At 36.6% G+C, this 26,531-nt stretch overlaps 1 protein-coding gene across 5 annotated transcripts in view; it reads right to left on the bottom strand.

The window, feature by feature from the left end:
* Window positions 1–23,700, bottom strand: part of actn4 (actinin, alpha 4) — a 97,252-nt gene extending 73,552 nt beyond the window's left edge. For 2 of the 5 annotated variants that reach the window (XM_055011926.1, XM_055011924.1), the window contains exon 1: window positions 23,380–23,699. In XM_055011926.1, coding sequence (XP_054867901.1) covers window positions 23,380–23,505 — 126 coding nt within the window. In that variant the 5' untranslated portion in view covers window positions 23,506–23,699. Of the gene's footprint in view, window positions 1–23,379 lie in introns of all 5 variants that reach the window. The other 3 variants (XM_055011925.1, XM_055011923.1, XM_055011922.1) reach the window with 3 other exon arrangements.
* Between the last annotated feature and the right edge of the window lie 2,831 nt (window positions 23,701–26,531).

Below are 26,531 nucleotides of genomic sequence, written 5' to 3'. Positions count from 1 at the left end.
ACACCATCAGATCTCGGTTTAATTGGTGACGTTCGCATGGAATTATAGTCATATTAAATTATTGGTATTGTTCTCTGTAAAAAGTAAATCTGCGCTTTAGTCAAAGTACAATTTCAAATTAATCTCATTTAGTTTAGTGGATTATATCAAGTTAAAAGTACACTTTATGAATTTAAATTGCTGCTCTAAAGAGTTAAATTTAGGTTTCTGACGTCCACATTTTTGTCAAATTTTCCTGCAGCAGCTCAAATATGTTCTTTGAGGAGTAAAAAAAGGAAATAAAAGTAAGTGTAAGGACAAAAAGCTTAAATGAAACTGCAGCAGCTGAGAGGAACCCGATGATCTGACTTACATCAGTGTTATTATTTATTACCGTTCAGGTTAATGTGGGTGATTTAACTCAGCTGCAGGCTAACACCTGCAGATATTTATCTAATAACTCGGTTCTCATCATCTGTCTGCAGAGGAACAAAGAGGAAGCTGAGACGCTGAACTTCCTCTCTCAACATTCACACCTCGACGTTTCCTCCTCTTGTCAGAATTAAAACTCTTTCAGCGGCTTATCAAATTAATCCACGTCTCCACGTTCTCATGCGTCGATATTTCAAAACACCTGCGCTTCGGTTTCGTAGAAGAAAAACACAAAAAAACTCATGTTCAGCAGACCGGTGCATCGGCTCTGCTTCAGGCTGTTGCTAGGCAACACAGGACTACAGCATCTTATTTTTAGAAGCTTCAAAACGCATCCCAGCGCCTCGTGTCCGCAGCGCACAAACTCTGGAGCTGTTTCATCTTCAAAATAGACTCACTCTGGGATGGAAATGTGACAAATTAAAAGACAACAGAAGCACAGCTGGATCTAAAAATAACCAGGAGGGCGCTAACAGTTAGCAGCTAGCTCAGCCTGACACGCTCCTGCAGTGGCTCCACGTGCACGCCGCCGTGCACGGTGAGTCAGAGGAGGCCGACAGAGGAGGCTTTGTCAACGGTGGCTAAATAATCCCCTGCAGGCCAGCTTTGATTGGATCAGACAGGATAGTAGCTCGTGGACGCAGGACTTTCCTGACCCACACTGGAGCAGAGCTGGTTGGAAACGATGCACAAAAGACGTCCTGAGCTTCATTCAGAGCCGTTACACGCATCAAACTGCGGCTTTCAAACACAATTATCACTTCCTGCCTCTATTAGTCGCTTCTGAGCGTCACCTTTCTGCTGCAAACCCAACACATCTCCTCCTCAGAGTTACAGGGCTCATTTTTCTATTTGGCTGGAAACCAGAATGTTCCCACAGAACTGCAGCCGAATGCAAAATATCAGCAGCTTAGAGGTCGATTGGAGCACATTTATCACAGCCGATCCTCAAATTTAGTCACTGAGAGGACTGATAACTGATATTTTAAAGATTTGCAGTAAAAATCAAAATCTTAGTGGTGAAACTCCAAATGAAAACTTGACTAAATGCATTTGTTTGTTTATGTTTTAGCATGTGGTTAATAGAAAAAAAAAGAGCTTTTAAACATTTATGCTTAAGTGATGCTAATATTTATGACATGTAAGCATCAGAAAACAGAAACAAACCAGGAATTGGTTTAAAAAGCCAAGATATCAACATGGATTAACAGAAAAATGATGCATCAGATTCAGTAATGTGTCAGCTACTAGCACAGATGCTGTTAGCGTTTATGTTTTTTCGTATGCTTCATTAAAAGACATTTCATCGTTTGTGCTTAAGTTTTGATCACTATTTTTGACTAACTGCTATTATTTATGACATGTAACCATCAGAAAACAGACAATGAAACAGGAATTGGTTATAAAAACACATGGATTAACAGAAAAATGCTGCTTCAGATCCAAGAATCAGCTCCTAGCGTAGATGCTAATTTAGAAGCAGTTAAATGCTAAATGCTCATCACCTCCTTTAAACTATAGAAGAAGCTACTAAATACACTATATACAGTTAAAAACTAAAAACACTAATATCAATGACAAAACTTTGCTAAAATGCATTTGTTTATTTATGTTTTAGCATATTGCTAATTAAAAAAGTACTTTTCGTCATTTACGCATCACTTTTGATTGCTATTTTGACTAATTGCTGTTATTTATGACACATAACCATCAGAAATTAGAAAATAAATCAGGAATTGGTGAAAAAAACTAAGATATCAACATGGATTAACAGAAAAATGCTGCATCAGATTCAATAATGGGTCAGCTGTTAGCATAGATGCTAATTTAGAAGCCGTTAAATGCTAAATTTAAGAAGCTGCTTTTATACACTGAATGTAAACAATTAAAATGAAAAATTTTAATCTAGGTGGCAAAATTCCAACTGAAAACTTTGCTAAATGTATTTGTTTATTTATGTTTTAGGATATTGTTAATTTAAAAAGAACTTTTGGTCATTTGTGCTCCAGTTTTGATCGCTATTTTGACTAATTTCTATTATTTATGACATGTAACCATCAGAACACAGAAAATAAGCATCAGAGCCAAAATAGAGCACGTTTAAATCAGCTATTGCTTAAAAAAAATAAAATATCATCATGGATTAACAGAAAAATGCTGCATCAGGCCCAATAATTGGTCAGCTACTAGCATAGATGGTAATTTAGAAGCAGTCAGGTGAATGCTAAATGGTCATCACCTCCTTAAAACCACAGAAGAAGAAGAAGCTGTTTTTATACACTGAACGTAAACAATTAAAAACATTTTTTTTCTAACCTAGGTGGCAAAACTCCAACTGAAAACGTGCTCCAGCATACGGTCAGCTACTAGCATGGATGCTAATTTAAAAGCCGTTAAATACCAGAAGCTCATCACCTCCTTCAAACCATGGAAGAAGAAGAAGCTGTTTTAAACCTCTGAATACAAGCAGTTGTGCAAAAACAGCTCAAATATTTGCAATCAGGCAGTTATGTAATTACAAATTCTCCAATGGCTGCAGTTGTTTTGGTTCCCATTGATGTTTTCTTTGTTCAGTTACTGTAAATGTGAGCGAAGACAATGGTGCGTTCACTGTCGCTGGACAAAACTGGTTACTGAGGGTAAAGTCTGCATGCTTCTCTTTAACTTGACGGCGAGACTCTGAGATCTGTCTGCTTCTGGCCTGAATCACCAACTCACCACTTTATATTTAAAACAGGGAAGGAGCAGAAAAACCACAGAAACCTCAGAGTCTTCCTTCCTCTTTCCTCCACTACTACGATTCCCAGGAGGCCGAGCTGCTTCTAGGAGGAGAGATTTATTCCATTTATTCAAAATACAGGATTATTTATCTCCTGATGATGATTTTAACATTAGATCAACTCTTAAAATCACACAAATAAATAAAATCATATATTTGCAAAAGTCAAAGATAATATAACAAAGTAGGTTTGTATTAGTGTATAATCACCTTAAATGAAGAAAAAAACATGCTTCTATTTTGTTAAAATGAGCCCCTTTATGTATAACGCCATATTTCTTTGAAAATTAAAGGTTTAATCTGAATTTTACCATTTTAAATACTGTATAAAAAGGTACACAGGTGATGATTTTAATGTTAGAACTACTATTAAAACCACAAAAGTACATAAAATTGATCATCTATTTGTAGAAATCAAAGAAAATATAATACAGTAGGCTTATATTAGTGCATAATCGCCTGAAAATAAGAAAAAAACAAGCTTTCATTATGTTAAAATGAGCCCTTTATATCTATAGCGGCATATTTGATGACAGATATTACATTTAAACAATTAAATTATTAAAAATAAAATTACAGAATGATGTTTTGTTTTGTACTAACGTAGCAGCTTTTTGATTTTACCTTAACTAGGTTCAACAGAGTGTTTTTATTCAATAATGACGGCAAAAATACAATCTAAAGCAATTTAAGGTTCAGAAACATCATTCAACTGAACCACTAAGTGCTTTTATAGCAGTCTGCATGTAAATAAAACAATTCTATCAAACTGTTTTCTGTCATCTGTCATCTTTTTACTGACCAGGCCGACAGAAAACGATTAAACAGGGAAGCAGGAGATGTTGAAACCCAGATATTCTCAAATAAACACCTCAAAATCCACCAGTTTATTTAGTTTCTATTCATGTTTTCTTTGTGCCGCTGCTGTAAATGTGAGTTAAGATGACGATGCGTTCACTGTCACTGGACAAAACTGAGTCTAAAAATCAAAACACGGGTTTGTTTATCTCCTAATATTTACCGATGCTTCCTCCAGCAGCGTCACAAACACCTGAGGAGACGTTCGGCAGGATGGAAACACGAGGCGAGAGGAAAAGAATCCTCCCACCTTTAAATTTTCACTTCCAACCCGGAGGCCAACAGCAGCACCGACGTTTGGATGGTCTGAGTGTTTATCAGCCATCTGTCTCCGACTCTAAATCTAAATGTGATGCAACACTTACAGGCCGCATAATCCCCCAAAAAACATGTTGGTCTTGATTTCTCTCGGGATCCTGTTGCCAAAACACAATTTTTAAGTCCTTAAATGTTCACATTAGAGCACCAACAACCCCCCACAAAAAATCAGCAACACCAGATTGACATCATGAAGCCACCTCAGGCTGCTCCTGACCAGAAACACATCAAAAAACAGATTTATTCCTGTTCCCTGAATGCCTCAGGCTACAGCAGAAGCTAACTTGTGCACAGAGAAGCTTCTAGTCTCCACTATGAGATTGAATTTTAGTTTGAAAATCATGAAATAAAGTGTTTTAATGTCAAATTAACCCAAACTGAAAGCATTTTTTTCATCTATATGAGTTGTATTTGAGTAAGTTCCGCTAAACGCCTCACATATAGACTATAGTAGAAGCTAACTTGTGTACAGAGAAGCTTCTAGACTCCACTAAGTTCCTGCAGCATTTCAGTAAGCTATGAGATCAAATTTTAGTTTGAAACCCGTAAAATAAAGTGTTCTAACATCTGATTTACCCAAGCAATGTGACGAAACATTAAAAAAAAAAAGCAATGAGGGCAGCATGATTTTGGCCAAAAAGCTAATTTTACATACAATATTTCGCTACATTAGGCAATAGGCACTACAATTTACAGATGTTCCCTAAATGCCTCACATTCAGGCTACAGTAGAAGCTAATTATGTGCACAGAGAAGCTTCTAGTCTCCACTCAGTTACTGCTGCATTTCAGTAAACTATGAGGTCATGTTTTAGCTTAAATACAGTGAAATCAAGTGTTCAAACATCAGATTTAGCAAAGTGGTTTCAGCTACATAAGCTTTTTTCTATTAGCATAGCATTTTAAACGTCTATATTAAGGTCGATCATGATCATTTAATCGGGAAAATCCAAACTCATGATTCATATTTGATTTATTATGCATCCTTAGAAAGACAAGAAGCAGCAGAGGTCAAGATATCTTGACTTGAGAGCCACAAAATGTTTTGTTTTCAGGCTGAGTATTATTTAGTTCTACTGTCTGGTAAACTGACTTTAATCTTCACCTCTTGTAGACGAAAATATAACTAAACATGCACCCAAAATGGCTCACCTTAATGCACACTAGCTATAATTTATATCCCCTATTACAGACACAAGCCCCAAAGCTGAGCTGCGAAAACAATCACAGATAAAAAGAAACAATTTGCAATGCCGGTGGCAAGAAAGAAAAAAAAAAACAAACCAGCTAAAAATAGCAGCACACACTCAAGTTCTGGTCTTTTGTCTGAGCCTGTTGCCGTAACGACACCAGCAAAGACAGAAGAAGCCGAGAGGAAGAGCGCAGCGTGGGATTAGCAGGACCGAAGGCCGGCACAGGCGGTAAATATTTAATGCTGCCCTGAAACCAACACAGGCTCTATTGATACCCCGCCGAAAGGTTGCTGCTGCAGGTGAACGAAAACAAAGCAGGGGACTAAGCAAAAGTCTGCAGATTTAGAGCTTTTTTGGTGTTTCTCGCAGGTCTGATGTGATAAAATCAGCAGTTTTCAGTGCAGTGAGGGTTTAAATGCATCAACACACACCCTCCACTGCTGTTCCATGCATGTCTGTGTGTTTTTCCTCTCGTCTTCACCTCTTCTCCCAGTGCCCCACTTTGACGGTTCTTCAATAATACAGCAGCGGCTCACAAAGGAAATCAGAGACACACAAACTCGCTGTTAGCTCGGTGCATTTCAACGTCCTCAACCCCTAAAGCCGCCGCGATGCAACGAGGAGTTCGTCTTGATGCCACAACAAACGCTAACCGACACCCGAAGCCTCGCCGGGTGATTCCCCACCAGGGTGAAGCTCAACGATCAAACGATGAGATTCAATCACAATGAATTCAGTTAGAGAAGTTAACGAGCTCCGAAAACATTCCACGCTCCACCGGCCAAATATTAGGAATCTGTAACTGTGAGAAGTAGCTGAAGCTTCCTGAGCCTCCAACACATTAAAATACAAACAGTTTACTGCGTTTTTAGCTTTCAAATCAACTTTTATTTTGGCTTCTATTAATAAAGATAGAAGAATGGAACCAGAACAGGAGAGAGGAGGTGAATCCAACCCAATATGGCTTCAATAAGGACTCCAAATCTTGACCCATGGTGTATTTGTTCAACCAGGTGAGCTATAAAAAGCCAGTTTTAGTCAAAAAACATTTTGTAGCCCTCCAAATTCCAAAATCTACCAGATTTGAAAGGCCAGCTATCTTCAATTATTTTAAAAATCACCAAAATGACACCATTTACCAGCCAAAAACTCCAAGAACAAACAGAACCTCACGGTGTTTTCAATTTTCCCACGTCCTTGAACTATTCATGTGCAAAAAGCAGTTTTTTTCAGGACAAATTAACTAAATCTAGGCTTAAAAATCATGATATTTCATCATAATAAGGCAAAAATAAGAAGTTTGCACCAGATTCTGCCAAAAACAAAAAATTCTGTGCATCTCAACGTAACCGAAAAGCTATAAAAGACCCGGATACGACCAAAAGTTACAGGACAAAAATTCAGAGAGCTTTCATCGGTGTTTCCACGGAGCAAAGATGATAATCAAACACACTGGATCGACAAAATACCGGTAAATGTTGCTTAAATTCACGACATTTCATCTAAATCACCTCATTCTACATGTTTCGTTTAAAAAAAATAATCACAAAAAATAAACCATCTGTAGTGAAAAGAAAAATTCTGCCTGAGTTTCGAGTTTCCAACAGTCCTTGAATGAATCATGGGTCATTCTGTTGGGAAATTCATGAGATTTTATCAAAATCACTTTATTCTATGTTTCTCAAATGAAAAAAATCACCAAAAATTAACCATCTGCAGCAACTAAATCCTCAAAAAAATGAAAAATTTTGCAGTTCTCAGAGCAACTGAGAAGTTATGACCGACTCAGCTGAGATCAACACACATTTAACAAAAATTCAGGGAGTTTTCAGGTTGAACTGCAGGCAGTGTTCAAACAGAGCAGAGAGGAAACAACAAAAGAGGAAAATCCAACCTACTGGATCAATAAAATAAATGCAGCATGGCGCAGAAACAGTGAACAGAGCAGCAAGTTGTTGGGAGATACATTCAGCATGGTGAAACATCTTTGCAGAGTTGACTAAAAATGTTCCAAAGTGACAAAAGAATTTGTCCACAATGACTGAAATTGTCTGTAATGATTAAAAAAATGTCATTTCAAACTAAATTTCAGTCATTTTGAACTAGTTTCAAGTGATTTTGGACAATTTCCTGAGCCAGTTTGGACGAGTTTTGGTGAATTTTGCACACTTTTTTTTTTTGTTTCTGTGGACAACTCTCGAGTTATTTTAGACAGATTTAGGCCGATTTTAGATTGATTGAGAATAAAGTAAAACCTACTGGATCAATAAATAAGTGCAGCATGGCTCAGAAGCAGTGAGCAGAAGAGCAAGTTGTTAGAGATACATTCAGCATGCTGAAACATCTTTCTATATTAATTAATTTCCAGTATATTTAACACCTGTAGACATGTTTTTTGCACAGTATATATTCAAAATGTTGTCTTTTTTATGATTTATGCTACACAGAAGACATTTGAGACTTCTCCCTATTTCTAGTCGTGGTTGTTCTGTTTCCATAAAGGTGCAGGACTTCATTCTGCAGAGAAAAAAGGAGCAAAAATGTGACAGGAACAGAAAACGCCCGAGGCCAAATGTCAAAAACATGCTTATCTGTGCAAGAACAAACTATTATCTGATGGAGGAACAGTAAATATTATCCAGCAGCTGCATAAAGCCGACGTTATCGAGCTGGAACCTCTGTGTTTGGGTCAGAAAAGACGTGCACTTTGTATTTTCCCCACAACACGACGCCTTCCTGGTGCGTTTGATGCAGAGCTGCAGACGGAGAGGCAGCCACGGCGTTAAACCCCCATCCAGCCCAACATGCCCTCCAGATGTCTGCAGCCCCAGATGTAGCTTCGCCCTCACCGCTCAGCCTTTTGTTAACAGCGCTTGTTGTGTTTTTTTTTTTATTCTACCTCACACACCCCAGAGGGAGAAGAACCTGTCTAGGTGTGGCCATGCGAGCACAAATCCATCCAGCTTTACTCCACACAGCGAGAATATGAGCTTCTAGATGCACTAAAAACACCAAAATGCACAAATCTGAAACTCTATTTATTATAAAACTCTCATTGTTTACACGTTTTCCCAAACCTGTGAAACATCTGAAGGATTTTTATCTCTTTAACCTTTTATTTCTAATCATAAATAAGCTCATAAAGGCCTCGTTTTCAGTGTTTCTGAGCTCAGCTAATCATATCTGTGATCCCCACCTCTGCATTTGTGTCAGACGTGGATATAATCCTGTCATGTGAGCTGGATGTAATCTGGCGGCGGTTCGTCGTCCTCCGCCAGATGTTGGTCTCCAGAGGACGACCAGATTGAGGACAACCTCCGAGAACAAAACAAACTCGGCTACAAGTGCTGACAGGTTTGTTCCACGTTCAAATATCACGACAGCTGCTCATAAAAACACAAAGTGCTGCCTGAATACTCGCAGTTACAGGTAGGAGAGAACGCAGCAGGTTAAAGGGTTTACCTGTGATTAAAAAAAGCAGTGAAGGCAGCATGATTTTAGACAAAAAGCTCATTTTACAGACAATATTTCCGTTGTACAGTCACCTTCAAATAAGCTAATTCTGCTAATGCACAAATCTGCATCAAAGTAAGACTTCTAGTCTCCTTAAATGCTAAATAGAAGCAAAATCGGACCAAAACTGGCTCATTTTCTGAACATCTGCTTAGTAACAGGCACTACAATTTACAGATGTTCCCTAAATGTCTCACATGCAGGCTACAGCAGAAGCTAACTTGTGCACAGAGAAGCTTCTAGTCTCCACTATGAGATCAAATTTCTGCTTGAAAACCATGAAATAATGTGTTCAAATATCAGGTTTACCCAAGCAACGTGACAAAACATGCAGGCTACAGTAGAAGCTAACTTGTGCACAGAGAAGCTTCTAGTCTCCACTCGGTTACTGCTGCATTTCAGTAAGCTATGAGGTCAAGTTTTAGCTTAAATGCAGTGAAATAAAGTGTCCAAACATCAGATTTACCCAAGTTGAATCAAGTGTTTTTATTTACATGGGCTTTTTCCTATTAGCATAGTATTTTAAACATCAATACCACTGTCGACTATGATCACCTTATTGGGAAAAGCCAAAATCCTGATTCATATCTGATTTATTGTGCAGCCCTAGAGAGAAAAGAAGCAGCAGAGGTTAAGATATCTTGACTTGAGAGCCCCAAAATGTTCTGTTTTCAGGCTGAGTATTATTTAGTTCTGTGTTGTAAACCGACTTTAATCTTCACCTCTTGTAGATGAAAATCTAACTAAATTCATACTCAAACTGACTCACTTTAAAGAGCATTTGCTTGTCCACAGACACTATAATTTGCAGATATTATTTAAAAAGCCAGCTATGTGCACAGAGAAGCTTCTAGTCTCCATTCAGTTAATGCAATAGCTCAGACAGATGTGAGACCAAAAACTAGTTTGAAAACAGTAAAATAAGATGCTCACATGTCAGATCTACCCAAACTGAAAGCAAGTTTTTATCTATACGAGTTGTTTTCTTTGAGTAAGGTCCCCTAAATGCCTCAAATGCATGCTACAGTAGAAGCTATGTGCATAGAGAAACTTCTAGTCTCCGCTTAGTTCCTGCAGACAGACGCGAGTCCAAAAATTACTTTGAAAAGAGTAAAATAAGGTGTTCTAATGTCAAATTTACATACGTTGAAACAAATGTTATCTAGACGAGTTGTTTTCTTTGATTAGCAACACTACAGTAGAAGCTAACTTGTGCACAGAGAAGCTTCTAGTCTCCTTTCAGTTACTGCAGATGCTAAGACAGACATGAGACCGACCAAAAACTAGTTTGAAAAGGCTGACATAAAAGGTTCTTATGCCCAATTTACCAAAGCTAAAACCATTTTAAAACACCAAAACAACAGTAAATCATGCTCCTATAATTGTGGGAAAGCAAAATTGTGAATAATATTCAAATAATGCTGCAGCAAAGGTGAAGATATCCTGATTTAAAATCCACAAAACACTGTTTATACTCCTTCCCTGCGACTGGTAACCTGACCTTCATATGTAATAATCTGTCAAGTTCACCTTTAATGTCTGTAAACAGAGCGAACATTAAACCAAGAGTTGAAGTTTCTGCTGCATCAAACGTTGTGGTAGCTTTAAAAAGAAAATTATGCTCAGTTGTGCAACTCTGAGCAACAACAGAACCCCATAAATAAATATAAACACATGTCTCTGCACCATAGAGCAGCTGTTTGTAGGACGCTGTAGTGCTGATGGTGTAGGCGATGCTCGTCTATCTATAGCCTCCTCTGTAGCTGCTCAAACTGCCCCAGCGACGACTTCTATTCTACTGATCAAATTTTCATTGAATCTCTCTCTCAGCTGCAGGACGACAGCGGCGCTCTGAAGTGGTCTTTCTAAATATAAAGCAGATCTCAGCACTCCGGCCGATGCACGTGTGAAGTCTATCTGCAGCCATGGAGACCAGAGAGAGCTGAAGATACCAAACAACAACGTTCATAATCACAGCAGCGGAGATGCTAATGATCCATCTGCTGGCTGTGAATGAAATAATGCAATAAAACCCCAAATTTCTGGAGAAAACTCGTGCATTTCTGCTGTGGTGGAGGCACTGTTGAAGCTCAGTTAGACTCCTACAGACAGAGGAGGAGAAGCTGATCGACTGTAATCCTGTTTAAACGCCACTGAGGTCCTTATTTATGAGCAATTTGTTAAAAAAGTCTGTGTTTGCTTTGCGTTGAACGAAGCTGGACAACTTCAACTCCGCCGTTTGCTTAACTGTTCAGCATTTACCAGGACAAACACATCTAAAACACACATCGCTCTAGTCTGCTGCTCTCCTGCAAACAAGAACACACACCAACACACCGACAATCACAGCTGCTCCGCTCAAAACACACCAACGATGTGGAAAAAGGTAGAAATCTGCCGACATGAGTCACAACAACGTGGGGAAACATGAGATCTTTCTGACAGATTACAGCGATTTGATTTGTAGCTTCTTAAAGTCCAGCTTCAGTTTGGGATTTACTGTTAAACAGATTTTAAACTGTGCGATGGAGCATTAAAACATGCTTTGTATCCCAGTGCAGCATGGTAAGAGGAAGATATTACCTGCCGTCAAGATGCATTTATTTAATTTTTATAGAAGAAGAAAGAGTAGAAAGAGAAGGAAGAGGAGTAGAAGAAGAAGAAGGAAAACAAGGATGAGGAGAAGAAGAAAAATAAGGAGTAGGGGAAGAAGGAACTTACATTTTTATTTGTTTTTATACTTTTACTTTGTAGTTTATACTATTTCCTCTCTGCTATGCCTGCAGTTCAGCCGAATGAGCCCTGAATTTTTACTAAGTGAATATTGGTTGCAGCTGAATCATTAATAACTTTATATTTACGCAAAGAGGTCAAGAATTTTCTAGTTTTTACAGAATCTAGATAAAGGAAACGGTTAATTTTTGTCTTTTTTTTTTACTGAGACGTGTAGAATAAAGTGATTTTGCTGACATTTAACGATTCTGAGCTTAAAAAATACATCACACATGAGTTTTAAATCTGATGATTGTCTGTTTTTATAGTTTCTGGCTGATAAACAAATCTTTCATTTCCATTTCGGGGTTCAGAAGGTTCAGTATTAGTCAGAAACCAGTCTAAAAAACAAGCAAAAATAACTAACGTGTCCATAATTATCATTGTTTTCTGTGCAGCGAGAACACAGACGATCGTGTTGCATTAATGGCTTCGTTTTAAAGTGGAAAAACTGAACTCTTTAGATGTTTGATCAACAGAAGATTCTAAATTTACGACGACATGAAGCAGAAACACTTTGCATTTTAACTGAACAAATGGATTAAATGATTTGTTGTGGTCTCTGTCATTGGTGTAATTTTTTGTCTCGTTTGTGTCCATTTTTTGTCGCTTCGTAACTTTTTTGTTTTGTTTTGTCTCATTTGTCTTGTTTTTTTGTCATTTTGTGTATAATTTTTGTAATATTTAGTCTTGTTTTTGCTGTTTTTTGTCAGACTTTTTTGTCAGTTTCTGTCGTTTTGTGTTTTTTTGTCATTTAGTTTCTCGCTTTTGTCATCTTTTGTCTCGTTTTTGTCGTCTGTCCATGTTTTTGTCACCAAGTTTTTTGTCTAATTTTTTGTCTTTTTGTTTTGTTTTGTGTCGTTTGACTCGTTTTTGTCATTCTGCGTCTCATTTTTGTAACATCTTGTCTTGCTTTTGTTGTATTTTGTCTTTTTTGTGTCGTTCCTTTGTAGATGAACTGATCTGTAAGCTGTAAAGTGTAAATGATAAACTGAGGCTGAGGTTATTACGCTGTGATTTTATTTGTCACTTGAGATCAAATTGGGCTGAAGTGGACGCTGAACGAGTTCGACATCTCTGCACTAGACGGTTTCTTGGATTAAGTTGGTTAAACTTTAGCAGCTGTTCTGTTAATGTTTATAATTTAAAGATGACAAGTGAACTCTTGTAGTTTATTAGCGGCTCTTCCTGCTTGTTTGGGATAAATTCAGAGACTACAGAGGTGATTTTTACTGAATATTTATTCTAATGTTTGCGGAGGAAACATTTCAGGGTCTGACTTGAAGCTAAAACCATCAACACGCTCGCTGGCAGCCGACCAAGAGGAAATTCTTCGTCTCTATTGTTGCCAATTTCAATTCATCAGAGGGAAACGCCGTCCGCTAATCCCCATAACTATGCACAATAGCCGGGCGGTAATCTGGAGAGCGATTAGGAGGAGAGCTCCAGTCGGGTCCGGGATCCGATGACTTCCAGACGAACCCGAGTCCGAAACCTGCACACAAAGACGGCCGAGGGGAAACAGACCGTGAAGAGTTGTGTGTGAGGGAGGAAGGCATTATTCCAACGGCCTGCAGCTGACCAATGTCATAGCAGTAAGGAGCGTTCTGATTGGACAGCGGGTCGCTGAAGTTTGAGCGACTCTGCAAACAAATATTTGGAGCAGCGTTCGGGCGCCGCCGCTTCCGGCTGGAAACTCCGACTCCCACCGCTCCGACCACATCTGCAATCCTGCAAACCCCCAGCTCCTCTTTTCTTTTCCCCCCTCATGTGGGGCTAAAAAACAGGCCACCCCGCCCCCCTCCAGGCCGGAGCCCCCTCCAGCCGGCCCAGCGGCTAGAATAGGCCACCAAAGGAATGTTTCCCCCCGAATGTCTCCCACCGCCGCCAATGGCCGAGCCGGGGGAGACAAAGGGGAGGAAAGAGAGGGGAAACATTCCTGCTGCACCGACTGAATCGTTGTTTGAGCCGATCCTGGGTCCCGCTCAGCTGAGGTGGAGGGTTTTCCCACAGCTGACCTGGAATCAGCTGGCAGGACTCCATTATCTCACTGAATCACCACGATTCAGCGCCGAGTTTAGAGGGAAAACTTCATTTCTAAAGGTTCAAAGTCCCGGAATTTATTCCCGACAAGCAGGAAGAACTTCTGGAAAACCCTCAGTTAGAGCCGATCAGGAGATTGAGCCGCCAATAAAACATCTTTCAGAAGGTCCCAGAGTTCACGTCGTCTTTAAATTATAAATATTAACAGAACAGCTGCTAAAGTTTAACCATCTGAACCCGAGAACCTTCCAGTGGATTATTTAAAGACATAATAACTGAACTAAAATGACAAAGACAGAAACAAATTTTAACTTTCCAAGAGTCCTTGAATGAGTCGTGTCATTTTGTTGGGAAATTATGGCTTAAAATCATAAGAATTCATCAAAATCATATCATTTATATCTCGTTCAAAAAAAACACTAAAAATAAACCATGTGAAGTCACCAGGTTATGTAAAAGAACTACAAATTATGTCTGATTCTCAATTTTCCAACAGTTCTTGAACGAATCGTGTCATTTTGTTGGGAAATTTGGCATAAATTCATAAGATTTCATGAAAATTGCTATATTATTCATGACTCTTCTTGAAAATTCTTCAAAAATAAACCATCTGCAATAACCAAGTTATGTAAAAAACTACTAAAAAAATACTAATTCTGTCAGATTTTAAACTTTCCAACAGTCCTTGAATGAATCGTGTCAGTTTTCTGAGGAAATTGAGCTTAAATTCATAAAATTTAATCAAAATCACTATATTCTACATGTCTTGGTTTAAAAAAAACACTAAAAATAAACCATTTACAGTCACCAGATTATGTTAAAAAAAAAAAAAAAAAACTAAAAAATACTAATTCTGTCAGATTTACAATTTTCAAACAGTCTTTGAATGAATCGTGTCATTTTGTTGGGAAATTTGGCATAAATTCATAAGATTTCATGAAAATTGCTATATTATTCATGACTCTTCTTGAAAATTCTTCAAAAATAAACCATCTGCAATAACCAAGTTATGTAAAAAACTACTAAAAAAATACTAATTCTGTCAGATTTTAAACTTTCCAACAGTCCTTGAATGAATCGTGTCAGTTTTCTGAGGAAATTGAGCTTAAATTCATAAAATTTAATCAAAATCACTATATTCTACATGTCTTGGTTTAAAAAAAACACTAAAAATAAACCATTTACAGTCACCAGATTATGTTAAAAAAAAAAAAAAAAACTAAAAAATACTAATTCTGTCAGATTTACAATTTTCAAACAGTCTTTGAATGAATCGTGTCATTTTGTTGGGAAATTTTGCTTAAATTCATGAGATTTCATCCAAATTATTTTATTCTACATGTCTCGTTTGAAAAATTCTTCAAAAATACACCATATGCAGTCACCAGGTTCTGTAAAAAAAATTACAAGAAAATACAAATTTTGTCTGATTTTCCATTTTCCAGCAGTCTTTGAATGAATCATGTCATTCTGTTGGAAAATTTGGTTTACATTCATGACATTTCATCAAAATCACTTTATTCTACGTCTTTATTTAAAAATTCAGCAAAAACAAACCATTTACAGTAACTAAATTCTGTAAAAAAAATAAAAATTCAGTGGTTCTTAACGCAACTGATAAGGCATGACTGACTCAGCTGGGATCAACACACATTTACCTAAAATTTGGGAAGTTTTCAGGTTGAACTGCAGGCAGTGTTCAAACTGAGCAGAGAGGAGACGAGTACAGCAACAAATTAGAGGCCGAGAGGAAAATAAAACATATTTGATGGAAAACATTTCTGAGTTCTCTCTGTTTCCATAGAGGTGCAAGACTATAATAAAGCAAAAAAAATGAGCCGACAGTGAGGAAAAACGTTGAAACAGCAGCAAAAAACTCCCAAAAATACAAGAAAAAAGGCTAAAAATCTCTTCCACAAGTTCTCAGAGTTCATAGAGAGAATATTTCCATCTATTAAATGATTGCATTAAAATTCCAGTAGAAATTGTAAAAATCACCATGATTCCAATCAAATTTTCCAATTTCGTCACCGGATTTTTCTCTAAAAGTCTCAACAGTGTGATTTCAGGTGCCTGAAGCTTTGGGTCACAACGACAGGAGATGATCCGGGTCGAGCAGATTATCGACTAACGAGGATTAAAGCCGCCTGTTGCACAGAGAAAACAGAATTAAGAGAATTACAGATAAACCTGCGCAGCTAAGGAGCTGAACTCACATGATAACTTTAATTCAGCTCCTTTTAGATCAGCCACGCCTTAGAGCTGCTGTGTGCTTTTACTGTCTGCAAACGGAGGCTGGTTTATCGTCGTTTAGTGAGCAGAGCTTCCTCTACATCACGGGTGTCAAAAAAATGGACACAAACGAGACAAAAAAATGACAAAACAGGAACAAAACGCAAAAAAAATAGACAAAAAACATAAGTGAGACCATAAGGAAACAAAATGACAAAAAGGCCAGACGAAAGACACAAAACAAAAAAAATTTGACAAAAAAGTTAAAGCAATAAAAAAAATGGATACAGGCAACACAAAAAAAGACAAAACAGGACAAAAACGAGACAAAAATTGACAAAAGCTAGAAACAAAACAAGTCAGACAAAAAACACAAAAAACAACAATAACAAGACAAAATATTCCAAAAATGAGGCACAAAATGACAAAAAAATGAGACAAACAATATGAAACAAAACAAACGTTAAAAAGTGACAAAAAATGGCTACAAACGACACAAAAAAGACACAAAATATTACAAAAACGAGACAAAGCATGACAAAATCGAGAAACAAAACGACAAAAAGGTTACACAAACGACAAAAGTCCGACAAAAAACAAGATAAAAAACACCAAAACAAGACAAAATATTACAAAACTGAGACACAAAATGACCCAACAGCAGTCTAGTATTTTACTTTATGATTAAAACAACTTGTCATGGTCTACAAAATATTTTCAATTTATAGTTTTCCAAATTTACAATCTGCATTTAATGTCTTCTCTGTAATTTTTACAAAGTCGGGCCGGATTAGACTCTCTGGAGGGCCGGTTTTGTCCCGCGCGCCTCATGTTTGACACCCCTGCTCTGAAGCCAGATCTGAGGCGGTTCAGTCGGAGTCTAGAGTCTGTTTGTCCTGAGAAAAAGTCGCTCACAGCTCGTCCTGAGCCAACGGAGGCCATCTGAACAGAAAACATGTGAAAGTGGGCGGCAAAAGAACAAACTGACATTGTGTCCGGCTGCCCACCTCACCAACGATGGAGGGAGGAATCAGAGAGTGTGAGTTGGACGTCTGGACTCTTTGCCGGAGACACCAGGAGGCAAAAACACAGTCAGGCTGCTTTGGTTTGTCATAGGACACATCTGCACGGACCGAGCTTCCAGAACAAGTCAGGAAAAGAAACTAATCTGGTAGCATTTGAAGAAAAAATACGAGGAATTAACTACAACCAACTGAGAGGTGATGCAAAAAGCTAAATTACAGGCGACTTGATAGCATTTTTATTGTCTTTTTGAGTTCATTGTAGCTGATTTTCTCGCTGTTTTAATACCAAAGCCCATTAAAAGAGCTTTAGAAAGCCTCCTGAAGGTTAAACTGAGGTGGAGACTAGAAGCTTCTATGCGCACATAGCTAGCTTCTACATTAGCCTACATGTGAGGCGTTTAGGGACTATCAGTAAATTGTAGCACCTATACACAAGCAAGTGAAGCATTTTGGATACTATTTCATTTATTTAGGTAAAAATTATTTCAAGTCTTGATGCACAGGTGTAGCGAAACATGGAAGCAATACAGTAAAACAGCATTCATATGAACGTGAAAGCGCAACTTAAAAATTTTTTTTAAATACATATGATCTTAACACTCATAAAAACATTTGTTGACGTTCTTTTTTGGCCGTAATCATGCAGCCTTAACATGCACCTACAGCTTACGCTTTCTTGTACATTTTGAAGCATTAGAAACATCTTTGGGACCCTAAATAAACTGTAATTCCACCAAACTCTCTCCTCTATTTGCCTCAGATCTACATGAGAATCAGTTCAGAGCAAACAGCCGGCGGATTGAACCGTCTGTCAGCGTTGGAAAATGGAGGCAGATAAGATCAAACCACAGCCGATTTATGGCGGGAAACGATTATTTCTACAGCGAACGCATCACGTTTTGATTTTCTGCACAATAAATCAGGAAAGGCTCTCATTTTCCTCTACCCTGCACCGACAGAAAACTATTAGCTGCGATTAATTTTCAGAAGTGAAATAAGGAACATCGAGTCTCCGGAGACGCCGAGCACCCGAGGCCTTTTGGCTCGTAGATCTTCACCGCTCATCCTCCCACCTGGTTGTACTTTCTCCACATGACATGAGAACGAGTCTAACTGTCGCTGGGAATTTGCATGCACCGCCCGGGTTCCAATAAAACCTCCGGTGGCGTCACCACGTACCTCGACATGTTCCGACGGATCCCCGACCGGCAGCAGCAACGAAAAACCCTTAATGACACGTCTGTCAGCAGAGCAGCTCTGACAAACTGCAATTCGATGGACTGGGCCGGTCCAGACGCTCCGGGGGCTCAGAAACACGAGCAAAACGGACTAAATGGACCACAGGAAAGTTTCTGCCAGAGAACCAGAATCACCAGAGAGCCTTAAAACAAGTTATTCTGGTGAAGAGAACAGAAACTAGATGTCTGCCATCAAACATCACCTGCATTTTTAGATTTTCTGCTTTACTGGGAAGATTAAAATAAAACAAAAAAAGATGAGCCTGATCTGATCTTTAGGGGAGTCATTGTAGCTCCTTCAGGAAAAAAATCCTGCTTCCTTTTCTCCACACTGTTAAAAAAATTACTTTTAGAGAGTTTTTAACAAGAATTATTCTTGATTTTACATTTCACAGATCATATCTAGCAAAATCACAGGACGAAGATGTTAATTTACATATTATTAAACAAATATTTGAGAAAATTTGTACAAATGCAAATCTTTTCTTGTATGGTTTTCAATATATTAATTTAATCTATTAAAAATATTTTACAAATATTTGAAACAAAAAATTGTGATATTAATAATAGGAAAAAAAAATTCAAGCTGTTATTTTACAGGTTTTCCATTTGTCATTAAATTACAGATTATATCTAGCAAAATCACAAAAATGTTAATATGCAAACTGAAATTAAAGAAATATTCCAGAAAAACATGAGAAGTTTTTGCAGAAATGGTTTCACAGTAATTGATATATTATTTTAATTAATAAAAAAAATGTTATACATATTTGATGTTATTCAAAGCAAAAAATACTGATATTAAGGATAAAAAGAGTAAATTTTTTAAGGTTTCCCTTTTCATTAAATTACTAGTAAATCTAGTAAAATAACAGAAAAAAAATTATGTTGACAATTTTTTTAAATAACTGCACAGAATGTCCACATCAAAAAATCTATTCATAAAAAAGATTTGTTCTTTTATCATGTTTGTCTATGAAATCATAAATGTACTACAGTTAAATTGTGTCTTTTTTAAATAATGAAACAGTTTAAATAAAATATGATATTATAAGAAAAATCTCAGCATGTCTATGTTTTTAGAGGCTTTTGGTTTTTGTTAAAGCCCCTAATTTGAAGTGTTTAAAATTTATTTTAGCCTAAACTTTGACCTTTTAACTTGTTATAACATTTGGCCTTGTTTTAATATTATATAGTATTTTATTTTAGATTTCTTTTTATGCACCAGCTGTGAACATGCATTTAAAAGTGCTAAACACATACTTGATTTGATTAAAATCAGCTAAAAATGACATAATTTTGGAGATATTTGCTGTTATTTCTACAGCTTTTGAACATTATAGTATTTTACATTATATTTCTGCATGTTTTCATAGTTTTTTACACAGATTTCTTCTCTCTAATGTGGAGTCGGATGAGAAAAAGCAACTCTGCCGCCCGTTGGAAGCATGAAAACTGTGCTGCTCCTGTTTGTGACCCCTCAAACTGGTTCCCACGTTCATTAGATCCACTGCTGCCCCTCCATATTCCAGCGGGAAGCGTTGCTTCACTTCTGCGTAATAAACTGGCACAGCGAGCCTGAATACACTGCAGGAATTTACCCTCCTTTTCCTCCACTTCCCACCGATGAGAGGGATCTGCTCTGTTAATGATTCCTCCTCTGGACAAACTTTGACCCCAACGTTCTGCAGACAAACATCCAGGAAAGTCTGACGAAGAGAAAACGCTGAGTGGCTGGATAAAACGCCGGCATGCTGTCACGCCACCAGAAGGTATTCCAGTCATCCGGCCCATCGGTGAATAAGACGCTCCATCATTCCTCGGATTAAACGACTGATGCTTCATTACGCTGCTGCTCCACTCCCTTCTGAGGAGGAAAACTATTCAGGCAACTATTTTCACTTTAGAGGTTATAATAGAGAGAATATACAACATGTAGAACATCTAACGAGGAAACAATGAACAGGTAGAAGTTACTGGAAGGAGCGTCAGCATTGATTTTAGCTCTAATAAAACAAATAAAGAACTAGAGGATGAAGATGGAGAAAGAAATGCTGCAGGTCTTCTGGTTTAAAGTGAATTATTTGAGTTATCAGTTGGTTGTTTGGTCTAAAAAATGGCAGTAAAAGGTTTCTAAAGCACAAAATGACATCCTTAAATGTCTTGTTTTGTCCACAAACTAAAGATTTTCAGCAAATATTTACATTTAACAAGCTGGGATCAGAGGATTTAGACTGTTTTTCCTAAACTGAATCCTTTTTTTGGTGAAAATTTGTCCAAAGAATGTCAGTAAATGTTTTCTAAAGCACAAAACCACGTCCTTAAATGTCTTGTTTTGTCCATAAACCAAAGATATTCTCCAAATATTTACATTTAACAAGCTGGAATCAGAGGATTTAGACTGTAATATCTAAACTGAATCATTATTTGGACTAAAAAATGTTGAATAAATGGTGATGCGTGTGTCTTATTTTGTTTACAAACCAAATACATTCCGTTTAGTGTCAAAAACAAGGAATAAAACTAGAAAATAATCACATTTAAGAAGCTGGATTAGTCATTTGGCCTCTAAAATGTCAGAAAACAAGGTAAATATTGTTCATATTTCCCAAAGCTCAAGAAGATACATGTCTTGTTTCAAGCTGGAGTCACAGAATTTAGACACAAACAAATTAATTGAACTATTGTTTGGACTAAAAAATGTCTAAAAAAATGGCATCAAGTGTTTTCCAATGCACAAGATGCCTTTAAAAGTCTTATTTTGTCCAGAATCCAATAAAATCCAGTTTATTGTCGCAGAAGAGGTAAGAAACTAGAATATAATCCCATCTAACAAGCTATTTCTCTTGAAAAAAATGGACCTAAACTGAATAATCGGTCTATAAAATGTCCAAAAAATGGCGAAAAATGTCAAAAACTCCCAAAGAAACCAGAAAATATTCAAATTTAACTCATTGGAATCCCAAAATTTAGACTTTTTTTCATACAAAATGTGCTTAAACTGGTCAACCAGTTAGTTGTCTGGTCTACAAAATGTCAAAAAATGGTTAAAAATGAAAATTTCCCAAAGATCAAGATGCCAAATATCTTGTTTACATTCCCAAAACAAAGATAGGAGTAAAGAAAGTAGAAAATAACCACATTTAAGACACTGGAATCAGATAATTTAGGCTTTTTCCTTGAAAAAAAAAAAACACTCAAAATGATGAATTAATTTGTTATTTATCCAATAAAATGTCAATAAATGGTGAAAAATGTCAAAAATTCCCAATGCTCAAGATGAAAAATGTCTTGTTTGTTCACAACCCAAAGATATTCAGTTTAATTCCACAGAAGAGGAAAGGAGCCAGAAAACATTCAAATATTTAGACTTTTTTTCTTACAAAATGTGCTAAAACTGGTTAACCAGTTAGTTGTTTGGTCAAAAAATGGTGAAAAATTGTAAATTTCCCAAAGCTCAAGATGCCAAATCTCGTTTTCATCCCCAATGTAAAGATATGAGTAAAGAAACTAGAAAATAACCACATTTAAGAAACTGGAATCACAGTATTTAAACTTTTTTTCTCATAAAATGTTCTTAAACTCGTCAATCAACTAGTTGCTTGGTCCTTAAAATGGCAAAAAAAAAGGGCAAAAGAAGGAAATTTCCAAAATATCTAGATGCCAAACGTCTCGTTTTTATCCCCAACATAAAGATCGGTGCAAAGAAACTACAAAATAATCACATTTAAGAAACTGGAATACTAAAAATGATGAATTAATTTATTTATTCAATAAAATGTCAATAAACAGCGAAAAATGCCCAAGATATCCAATGCCAAAGACAATAAATGTCTTTTTTTGTCTACAAACCAAAGATACTCAGATTCACAACCCAATAAATGTTGAAATATCAAAATATTTCTTCTAATTAATGTAATAGTTGGTGGCAAATTGATTACTTGATGGATTTCTGCAGCCCTAGCTTGAATAAAGAAGCTACGCTACGAGAAAATATTAAAGATTGTGGCTCATTTTGATGATCTGAGTTGATATCGGGCCACAGAAGATGCAGAATCGGATGCACACGAGAGGTTTTCTGCTGAATATCATCGTAGCTGGATATAAAACCTGCAGCTCAGCAAGTGGGCGTTCAGCTCAGAGCACAGAAACTGTGGAAGCACAAAGTTGAGGGAGGAATGTGAGCAGCAGAAACAACAATAATCTGCACGCACAGCTGCTTTAATCCAAGTTTTAACACCTCTGCAGCTCCATGTGCAAAGGACTTTACACTTTATGCAGGCTTTCTGATTTACTGCCGCTTTCAAAATAGCTGCAATGCCTCGAATACTTTCAAAAAAGTTGCAAACCACGACAGGAATTTCCACCAGGAGGGCTGCGAGTTTCACTGGAGATGTTTCACCCTCAGGCGTCGTTCCAGACTCCCACAGCAAAAGCTCGAAATTAAGAAAATCGGTGATAATTCACGTTAACTGGGGTCAACTGGGGAAATCAGTGGAGCTGAATTATCCCCATATCGGCCTCGGTTTATCGGTCACATCTTGGAGCAGGCACTCGCCTCGATTTACTGTGTTTTATCGGCCTCCAGTGAGGCAGACTGGCGGCACCACACGCCCGGATTCCGCCCTCAAACCTCCAAAAACCACCAGGAGATTCGTTCCCTTCGCAGACACGAATGTCGCCTCAATCCCGGCTTGGATTTTTGCAACAATGCGGTGAATTGTTTCCGCCCCGATATGGGGAAAAAGTACCAGGCAGGAGGTAAAAAAAAAAACAACCAGAGATGATTCACAGGCATTTTATCCAGCATGAAACGGCGTTTCACCCGGGTTAAAGCGGGTTAAAAGAGGAGAGCCAGGCGCGGTTCTGGTGGAGGGGAGCAAACCGAGGCCCGCATTCGGTCCCGAATGCGGGCCTCGGTTTGCTCCCCTCCTCCAGAACCGGTCTCCGACCTCCACTCCCAGCTCCGTTCTCGCGGCTCAGCTCGGCTTCACTCACCTTCCTCTGCTGCTTCTCCCAAGCCGGGTCCAGCAGCAGGTCCCGGTCCCAGTCGTTCTCCTGCTCCATGTAGGTCTGAACCCCGCCGGCCGACGGCTGGTTGTTGGCGGCGTGATAATCGACCATGTCAGCAGCGGAGAGCCGGAGCGGGTCGCAGGAGAAAAAAAAAAAAACTGTCAGCGGAGAACCCCAAAAAAAGGGAGGAAAAAAAAGATTCGGGGGGGGGGGGAGAGCGAAACACGGTCCGAGTCAAGAGAGGCGGGATGGGGAGGCAACAGAGCGGCTCAGGTCCTGGTTCTCTTCCAGCCGTTGAGCGTCTTCACTGAGATGAGGATCCGGTGTGAGCTGCTGCCGCCGCGGGGAGGAGACAAACTGAAGCCGCGGAGGCTGCTGGGAGGAACCGGCCGCTCCTCGGAGCGCAGTGCGCAGCCGCAATCCGGGTCTCCTTTCAGAGTAATCTGTGCTGACTCACAAAAACACAGATTTAGTGTGTTTTACTGTATTTATCTTCACTTTTATTCATATTTGACGGTGTTTTTTCTCGCAACTTTTCTGTAATTATCTTTACCACAGGTGTTGGGTCTGCTGTATTTTTATCTGTATTTTAATATTTTTTTGTTTCTGTCTTTATTTTTTATACATGTTTTTGTTTATTTTCCCTTGATTTCATGTATACATATATATTTTTTTTCCTTAGGTATTTTTATTTTGGCTATTTTTTTATTACATAATGTTAACTTTTGCTTTAACAATGTCTTAAAAAGTTGGTTTTCTTATAATTTTTTGGGTGTATTTTTCCCATAATTATTTTTTGCTACCCTTTAACACAGGTCTTTCTTCCTAACAAATATTTTTGTATATTTTCCCTAAATTTTAATGTATTTTTATTTCTATCTTTGTTGAATTTCTTACATTTATTTTCCCTTTAATTTATTTTTACCTTTATGGTCTTTCTTACTTATTTAGTCTTACTTATTATTATGTATTTATTTTATTTTTTTTATTTAAACAACCTTTTTATCTTGATGATTTAACAGTTTATTACACTTTTTGTTTCCCTTAATTTTTTTTTATTTCTGTTATTTCAATATTTTGTTGTTTTTTGCTAACTTTTTTTGTGCATTTTATCTTAGGTTTGTTTGTTTTTTTTTACTTTTATGGGTTTAATTCTTACATATTTCTTTTTCATTTTTCCTCAATTATTTTTTAAAATTATTTGTTGTTCTTGTAATTACAGAACTTTGGTTTTAGCTTTACATTTAGCAATTTATTATATTTTTTGGGTGTTTGTCCTTATTTTTAAAAATTATTTAATTAAAAAAAATCTTCATCAGAGATATTTCTTTTTTAGTGTTTCTTAAAAAATGTTATTTTATTAATTTTTTTGAATTATGGTTTATTTTCTTTACCTAATTCTTTTGTATTTCTTATTGATTATTTTTATTTTTGTTGATTTTTTAATCACAAAATTAAGTTTTTTGCTTTTTGATTCAACAATTTCTTGCACGTTTTTGAGTATTTTTCAAAAAAAATTATTTTATTTATTTATTAAATCTTTATCACAGGTCTTTATTCTTATATATTTCTTTTGTATTTTTCTTAATTACTTTTAATTTTGTAGGGTTTTTTTAGTTACAGAGCTTTATCTTTTGCTTTTTGATTTATATATATATTTTTTACACTTTTTGTGTATTTTTCCTTAAGTTTTTTACAACCCTTTAACACATCACATCTTTTATTTTTCCTTATTTTTATTTTTGTTATTTCGAAGTTTGTTTGTTGTTGGTTTTTTTACACATTTTTTTTATTACCTTTTTCTTACCTTTATGACTTTATTGTTGCATATTTCTTTTGCATTTTCTTATTTTTATTTTGGCTTTTTTGTAATTGCAGTATTTTTGCTTTTTGGTTGAAGAATGTCTTACATTGTTCTGTTTTTTTATTGTAATTTTTTTGCAGTATTTTCCCCATGATTATTTTTTGTTAGTCGTTAACACGGGTCTTTATTTCCTTATTTCCTAAAAACATTTTGTATTTTCCCTGAATTTTATTTTTTGTTTGTTTCTGTCTTTGTTTGTTTTCTTACATTTATTTTCCCCTTTTTTGCCTTTAAGGTCTTTATTCTTACATATGTATTTTTTTAGTTTTTCTTATTTTTGTTTTTGTTACTTACATTTTTTTAGCTTTATGATTTAACAATTCATTACACTTTTTGTTTCCCTTAATTATTAGTATTTTTGTTATTTCAGTGTTTTGTTGTTTTTTCTTACATATTTTCTTGTTTATGAGAAGAATTATTTTTGAATATTTATTTTAAAATTTTCCTTAATTATTTTTTTTAAATTACAGAACTTTGTTTTTAGCTTTTTGTGTGTTTTCCCTAAATTATGTTTATCATCATCATCATCATCATCATCATCATTATTATTATTTTTATTACAGGTCTTTATTCTTACATATTTCTTTTGTATTTTTTCTTGGTTATTTTTTATTTTTCTTGTTTTTTTTTAATCACAGAACTTTATTTTTTTGCTTTTTGATTTAACAAGTTCTCACACTATTTTTTGAGTATTTACACTTTTGTGTTGTTTTGATTTATGGATTTTTAATCTTTACATCAACAAGAGCCGCAACAATCCCATATTATGTTTTAATGTTGTCCATTTTTACCAGTGTTTGTCTTTCTTCCACATTTTTTTTTTTTTTGGTATTTTTTGCCAGAATTATTTTTATTTTTTGTTTCTATCCTCTGACATGTTTTATTCTTACAGAATTTATTGTTAATTTTCACTAAACATTTAAATTTTCTTTTGTATTTTTCCATTTCTGCGTTATTTTTGCTGTTTGTTTTTTAATAACAGAAGTTTCTTTATTTATTTATTTTAGATGACACAAGTCTTGTTTTGTCCAAATATATTCAGTTTACTGTCATAGAGAAAAGAAAGAAACCAGAAAATATCCACATTTATGAGGCTGCAATCACAGAATCTTGACCTTTACGAATAAAAAACGGATGAATCCGCTCTAAATAATGATGCTGTTTAATCCAGCAGCAGACCGTTGTTGGATTTGTCCTGAAGTTTCCTGGGTGTTTTATTGTGAAGGCCTCCCCTGCTGCCTCCCTGCTCGGATCGGTGTGAATCGACTCCTCT

Source organism: Amphiprion ocellaris, chromosome 7, assembly GCF_022539595.1.
Source record: "Amphiprion ocellaris isolate individual 3 ecotype Okinawa chromosome 7, ASM2253959v1, whole genome shotgun sequence".
Classification (NCBI taxonomy): domain Eukaryota; kingdom Metazoa; phylum Chordata; class Actinopteri; family Pomacentridae; genus Amphiprion; species Amphiprion ocellaris.
Note: the sequence above shows the minus strand (reverse complement) of the source record. Positions and strands in the feature narration are given on the sequence as shown.